The 7,333-nt window shown below is 44.8% G+C and overlaps 1 protein-coding gene and 1 pseudogene across 1 annotated transcript; one reads left to right on the forward strand and one right to left on the reverse strand.

Moving 5' to 3' along the window:
• Positions 1–3,389: 3,389 nt before the first annotated feature.
• On the forward strand, positions 3,390–4,457 carry LOC123039214 (probable cytochrome c biosynthesis protein; the record flags this gene model as incomplete). Its single annotated transcript, XM_044462473.1, has 1 exon — positions 3,390–4,457. A coding segment is annotated over one exon (1,068 nt), but the record flags the coding sequence as incomplete, so codon positions are not given.
• Positions 4,458–4,648: 191 nt separating this feature from the next.
• On the reverse strand, positions 4,649–5,446 carry LOC123041243 (uncharacterized; annotated as a pseudogene).
• Between the last annotated feature and the right edge of the window lie 1,887 nt (positions 5,447–7,333).

Below are 7,333 nucleotides of genomic sequence, written 5' to 3' on the forward strand. Positions count from 1 at the left end.
ATTCAGCAAATGCAAGTTCGTCTTCGTCTAATTTGTCAATGGGAAAACGAAATCATGGGTGGAGGAAGAGGCTGTGATCGATAAAGGGGATGATGATGACTTCCATCTTTCTATGGATTTTCTCTCATTATAAATCGAAAGATCAGGTCAAAGCCTTCCAAACCATCCACTGGATTTTCATGTTCGTAAGGGAGGAATATGTGTGTGTCTGTATGAATCTCTGACCGCACAAAATCTCCATAGCCAATTTTCCAAATTGGATTATGAAATCAAAGCAGCTTTTGGTACTAATCTTATTTCAAACAATCCAGGAACTTCCATAACATTGGCGTGATTCAGTTTGAGCAACAGATCCTGACGTAATACATCTTCATAATGAAAATGGAGTGGAAACATCATGGATTGTCTGCTTTTTTTGAGAATGAGCACTGTGAACTATCCGCTTCAAAAAGGATAGTTGATCGAACCGAAACCAACGTCAAGTACGAGTTATTAAGTGCCGAATCACAAAAATGTACTTCCTTTACGCTTGATGTAGGATTTACCTATTAATATGAAGTTCACTCTTCTGCTGACTTGAGTCCAGAAGGGAAGTGACTGATTTCCAATTCTTCTTTGCTAGCGCTTGACTCCTGTGGAATTCCATTAACAAGCTTAAAAGAAAAAGCCAAGGTTAACCCTAGATTTATGGTTAACCTTGCCTTTTTGGAGTGAAAATAAGGAGGGACTTGTGATTGGTTTTCTACAGGGAAGAAAGATACCAAGCCGGGCAACTTCCCCTACTAACTACTGAACACAAAAGCCAAGGTGACCCAGAACAATTATTTCACTTATTTCTAGTTTAAGAAGGACCTTGTGCGTGGTTCATGACTCCCAGTGCTTGGAGATGCGGTTCACTACAGCAGTGGTAAGAAAAGCAAGAAAACAGGTATCAAGAGATGGAAGTGAAAGAAGAACTGTTGATCGACCGGTGGTTTGGGTCTTGCCTTTTAGGATTCGGATTCCTATTGAATTGACTTTGCCTTTGCCGAGGAGCAGAAACTGAGCCCTTTGATTTGATACAGTGAGTGACGTTACGAGCATGCTTGAATTCCATATCCATAGCTGTCAAAATGACATTAGTAGGATCATCGGTCGGGAGTCAAGTCAAGGGAGTGAAGTTGAGGGAAAAGCTCTTTCTCTCCAAGTTTGAGCACTGGCCTAAAACTGGATCAAAGATTGGAATCTGGAATCCAAGTCTGTTCTTTCTTATACGAGTTTATTTCTTAGTAGAGTAATGTTTCCCTTTCCTTGACTGTCTTCCCGGAGAGATTCCTTGATTTCGGTATTTCACTACTCTAGTTGGAGTAACGTCCCTTGCTATCTTCATTCTGACCTTGCCCTAGCAGCGCACAGTGACAAATCGAGTTTAGGTTCTAATCTGGCTCGTACACTAAACCTTACCAGTAGCTCTTGCTCTTGCAGCAACTGTTGCACTACAAGCACAAGCTATTCTTCTAACTTGCTTGACACACTGATGGACCTTGACACGCTGATGGAACAATGCGGCCGACTCACTCACCTGCCGCCCTTTAGTAGGAATCTGAAGAGGAAGGAGCCTTAGCTGCTTCTATTCTATGCAATTCTCTTCTCATCCCTGCACCTGCTCGGCACATAAACTAACAATCCTGCTACTTCTCCTTACAACAGCTGCTGAAGCTGAGAGGCTAGGGGACTCGGGTCAGGGCGGGATGAGTGCTGCCATATGGTTTGAACCCTCTATCTGTAGATCATTCCTTTTACTAATTTCTAGCTTTTCGGAGGCACAAGTAGTTGATCACTTAGACGTACGAGATTCTGAAAGGATTGTTCTCTCTAGGCACATCTTAGGAAGGATTCCGTGTCCCTCCAACTCCATCCATTGGGCGGCGTCTTTTCATCCGGAGAAGCTGTCGAAGCGATAGCCATGTCTGATCCCCGTATCTGTGAAAGAGCAAGGTCTTCCTAGTGGAGTCTAGAAAAGATTAGCATCAATATCATAACCACTTATTTATATTCAAAGATTTCTTGTTATGGATCCTGAATATTGTTCATTATGTAAAACTGCCCAGGAGTGGTCTACGTTAACCTATTATGACATTTAATATAAATTTGGGGTTATAGTAGAAACTGACAATTACAAATATCTTCATTATTTTTGACTAAGCTATGAGTGTGCAGCCTTCACTCGCACACTTCATTAATATTCCTAATAAAATATTAGACGGTTATTATTATTCCAAATGGTTTCTCGAAATCCAGGTTTATGTACGACATGCTCTTTCCTTCCTTCATTCGGTGACGCACAGAGGTGGCAGAGTCTTGTTCCTGGAGTCGCTCACAACTTTTGGGAGCACTGAGATCCTGAATAAGATGCTGCACGAATTGGCTGAGGTGTTGGGAGCCCCCAATAGACAAGGACGATGCGGAAAGGGATGATGGGAAAGTGACAAAACTGGACTTCGACTCGTTTAAAAAGAGTTGTAGCCGTACGGAATTCCAATTGGAATGGACCCATCTCATGATACAAGTTACCCTGCATTTCTTTCTATTCCTGTTTCGCTGGGCAATTCTAGTTTTTGTTATGATGATCTCATGGATAGTAGTATTGAGTTCTATAAACAGATTGATAGTAGGTTTTAAGATAGCTTAGCCCTTGCTATGATTCAATTTGTATTGGAGAAGAGGGGCGCCAACCCTATGGGGAATGTAGCTATGCTGTACTTCTTCCTACTAGCTACGGTGCAGCACCTGTTCCTAGCTACGATGCTGCTCCTGTCAAGGAATATAGCTTATGGTGAAGTTAACGGAAGACAAATTCAAGGTCATCGAAAATTACCTATCATCTATAAAACAAACATATTAGTAAAGTAATCGACCCGAGTCTAACCAATATAGCCTTATTTCATGATATTATTTATCAAAACTCAATAATAGTTTATCAAAAGAATTATCCAGGGCTTACCAAATCTATATTATCACATACTCCCTCCGTTCCTTTATGTAAGGTGTATTATTTTCGGCACGATGATCAAGACACATAATTATAAACATGATAGGACAAAATTACCCTTGGCAAATTTGTTGGTTAGTGGCAAGTAAATCAGTTAGTCTAGGAAACTAAGATATACATGCAATCGACAAAGAAATACTTTCCTTCTTTTGCTACAAGGAGAGATACAGACAATCAGGAGAGAGATACTTTCCTTTTTTCTGGAGGGCTAACAAGGGAATTATGAGAAATTAGAAGAACTGCACCTTACATTCTGAAATTTTATCAAAAAACAAATACACCTTATATAAAGGAATGGAGGGAGTATAATTCAAGGATTATTATCTATATTATCTATATTATCTAATATAAATAAACATTATCAGGGAGTTCCGATCCTTTTGTTCGAAATTTCTTCGTTCGTACCGAACCGCTTGCAGAATCAAATCCAGTTCCACAAGATCCTATATCAGCTATACATCCTCCTTGCATTTATGCCGGAGATGTCGCCAGTGCTATGGGCTTTGAGTTATGTAGATCAAAAATGATGAATGGGATTGTGGCACTCCACTCGCCGTCAATGCGGAAGGATGCCGCCGAAAAGAATGGAACGCTGCTTCGCTCTGCTGGATGCGTCGGATCCCATATAATAAGCTCGCTCTTTACCCGATCATTCAAACATTTTGTGGGCGGCGCGCCTGCTCTATTGTTGCATAGCAATAGAAGCCTGCTCATGCAGCTTCGGCGGCGCTTTTTCGCCTTCTCTTCGCTCTGGACAGGAGCGCTAATGGACACGGGGAGGGAGCAGGCGAAGCGTGTCGTTCATAATGGAAAGGAAGACACCACTACTTTGCCTCTTTGTTGGACCGCCGGCGCGAACACGGTGGTCTCTGACCAGGACCAAGAACCAATTCGAATTTGGATCTTGACATGTCGATTGTTTTTAACCGTAGGCATCTCGCCAGGAAGTTGGTGGGCTCATCATGAATTAGGTCGGGGTGGCTGGTGGTTTTGGGATCCCGTAGAAAATGCGTCTTTTATGCCTCGGGTATTAGCCACAGCTCGTATTCATTCAGTAATTCTACCCCTTCTTCATTCTTGGACCTCGCTTCTGAATATTTTGACTCTTCCATGCTGTGTCTTAGGAACCTTTTCAATACGGTCCGGATTGCTAGCTCCCGTTCATAGTTCCGCTACAGACGATACACGAGGAAGATTTTTATGGCGGTTCTTCCTTCTAATTACAGGCATATCTATGACTCTTTTTTACCAGATGAAGCAGGAGGCATCGGTCTGTAGAACCTATAAAAAAGAGATGGTTGTGGTGCGAAGTACTCTTGTGCACCTACGTCACTCGGCTCGCGCACAACCCCGCCCCACTTTTTTTCCGTTGGATTGTGCTCCAGAGAATGGAATAGTAACACGCACTCCCGAGAGGCGGCATTAGTTTATGGTACGAAAGCACGAGTCACTCCATAGAGTCTTTAGAGGCTCGCTTAGAAGGAATAAAGAGAAAAAAGCAACTGCAAGCATTCGGGGCTTCTCCTTTTGAGACCACAAAAGCAGAGCTGGTTACGTCCATTGGGGAAAATTCCTAGTTTTGTGTGGGACTGCTTTTGTCTCTGGATGTCAAATGCCCCTTGACGGCCAAACGGGAGGCTCTCGAAAAGACGATAGAGGCCATCTTGAAATGCCAAGGGAAGCCCACAGACTCCCTAGCGTCTCTACTCGACCTAAAATGCGATCTCGAGGACCCCGAAAAACTCGAGACCGCTCTCCGTCCATATTTAGGACGGTTAGGGCGATTTTTTAAGAAATAAAAACCTTCTGTCGATTTATCCACACTTCCATGACTTCTAGAGGAAAGCTAACTGCTTGCTGGCTGGGAGCTGTATGAGCGGTAATGTCCACGTACGGCTCCGTGAGAAGGTGGACGGAAATGGCCTTGTTGTACGTCACTCCCGTCTTCAATGGGGTCTGCTCTTTTTTTAGGAGAGTATGCCAATATGATCTTAATGAGGTGCAGGGCTTTGCATCTGACATTCGTTGGGCTTTCCTCTGCGGGAGCCCGCGTCCCGGCCTTTTTGTGCAATAAACCCCTCCGGCCGAAGACTAGTGATAGGTGGTCTCGCGGAGCTTTCGGAGAAGGGTAGCCTAGTGTGTAAGCACATCAATGAACCGCGGCGAACCCTCAGACGACCCTTCTAAGATAAGGGGGGAGATCCTCAGTAGTGGTGACCCTTTGACTCTTCCCCTGACTTATATATGTACCGAATGCTCATACGGGAAAGTGAACTCCTGGGTCTGGAACCTGGGGGGTTGCTCCGATAAAAAATCCTTTCTTTCTCGTCCACTCTAGGGGGTGCGGACACACCTGCGCGGATTACAGGTGAGGGTTACAAGAATGGCGGGGAAGTGAAGAGTACCCGACGGCATTCAGGGATGAATGTAGACCCATCGGGCGGGGATAATCATTCCGGTCCTGGGAGAGGTGGCGACACCAGTCTGAGCTGAGGGAAGCCAGCCAATTGAGTCACTGAAACGACCGCAGGAGGCGCACCCTAAGCCCAGCTTCTCAGAGCTGCTATTGCGAAATACGGCTTCCTTAATATCCAAATTTCAACAAGGGGGCTGGGCTGCTCGCCTTCATAGAAAGGCGACCGGGCCTAGATTAGATGTTCGCCTTTTTATAGAATAGAAAGAGAAGGTAAAGGGGGGGGGTTGGAGATTCTTTCAAGAATGCATGGCTTCCTCCTATTCCGCTTCAACAGAAGCCCTTAAAATCCTGCTGCTATGGCAGCAAGGGTTATCCATTTCTTAGGCGAGAGTGGGGGAGAAGCAAGCCGAACCTATGATCGACCCGGACACGTCAAAAATTCTCAGCGCCGAGAGAAAGACGAGATTCAGTAAGTAATTCAGTGAGTGCTTTCTTTTATAAGAAGAGTGTCGGCTTGGAAGAAGAAAATGAAATACGAACAACCACGCTGGTTGTAATAGATCGACTTGAATGCGTCTTCTTGCTCCAGCATTCAAGTTCCATTTCAAGGGAGGACGACGTACCATGATACTTTCTGTTTTGTCGAGCCCTGCTTTGGTCTCTAGTTTGATGGTTGTACGTGCTAAAAATCCGGTATGGACGATTCAACTAGATCCATATTTTGAAATTAGTACCAAATAAATATAGTTTCCGACGTTAGGAGGAATTCCCTTTAATAGGGAAAGCTTAGGTCGGTACCTCTGGCATCGGTACCTTGCCTAAGCGCCCTGGGCGACCGGACTCGACAAGGGTAAGATCCCAAATCTGTTCCTTTCCTATTGTAAAGTCTGCACCCTTAGAGGTGGCATCCCTTTACGCATGAGCCTTGTTAGTGCATGTCTCAGTCCCTTGAGACATGCTCAGTCCTATGTTAGGAAACCAAACAGTGTAATTAGCTTCCCCCTCTATTCCCGGCCATCGTATGGACGAGGGATCCTCTCCCTCTGCTATGCTGCCCGGAAAGGTATATATATACTTAAATTAGGAATTGAAAATGCTTGGTCTTGCCTTATTCTCTCATTTAAGTCCTTCAATTCCCTTATCCGGAATGGAGAGGGATGTTGTTGAAGGGAAGGAACGGAAGTAGATCGTTCCTCAGAACGTAGGAGAACAGGACCCACGAATCAGCTCTAGTCAGGAAAGCCAGGGCTCTGAGCTCTTATCCCTTCATGGGTAAGAGCGAAAGCCCGCAGTCCGGGGTTCTAGGTTGCTTAAGTAGAGTCAGCAGCCGTATGCCCCGGATAGGGGAGACATGGACTTTAGTCCGTATCGACCCGGTGCCGCAGGACTGTTCCTAGCCTCGAGGAGTGAATCTGAGAGGCGTGACTGGAGCAACTGAGTGGGTACTGGGAACCGTACAGATGAGGATAGATCTACCGAAGAGGGGGAAACAAGATCTCACGGAGTGGAGCCCACTCCTCTAGTCCTGTCTTGAGCTTAGCTTTCTTTTCCGTTGAATTAGTTTCCTGTTCGAATCTTCGTTTTCAAATAGTTGGCAAAGCTAGACTTGATCTATTGAATAGGTCTAGCTTGCGCCTTCTATTCCTTTTGGAAGGGGGGGTCAGGGGAAACCTTTTATCGGGAAAAAGAGCCGAGTCAACTTGCCCAAATTTTCAATTCGAGAAATTCATGTGACTAAAATACATACCTTTCTTTAGTCTTTCCGGTATAGCGTGGCGTCGAGTAGGATTAGTTATTATTACCTTACTTTTTTCCTGTTCGACGGCTACAACAGCGGATACCTCGGATTGGATGACTGGCGATCCAGACGAAAGAATTCTCTGTGC

Source organism: Triticum aestivum, chromosome 2B (assembly GCF_018294505.1).
Source record: "Triticum aestivum cultivar Chinese Spring chromosome 2B, IWGSC CS RefSeq v2.1, whole genome shotgun sequence".
Taxonomy (NCBI): Eukaryota; Viridiplantae; Streptophyta; class Magnoliopsida; order Poales; family Poaceae; genus Triticum; species Triticum aestivum.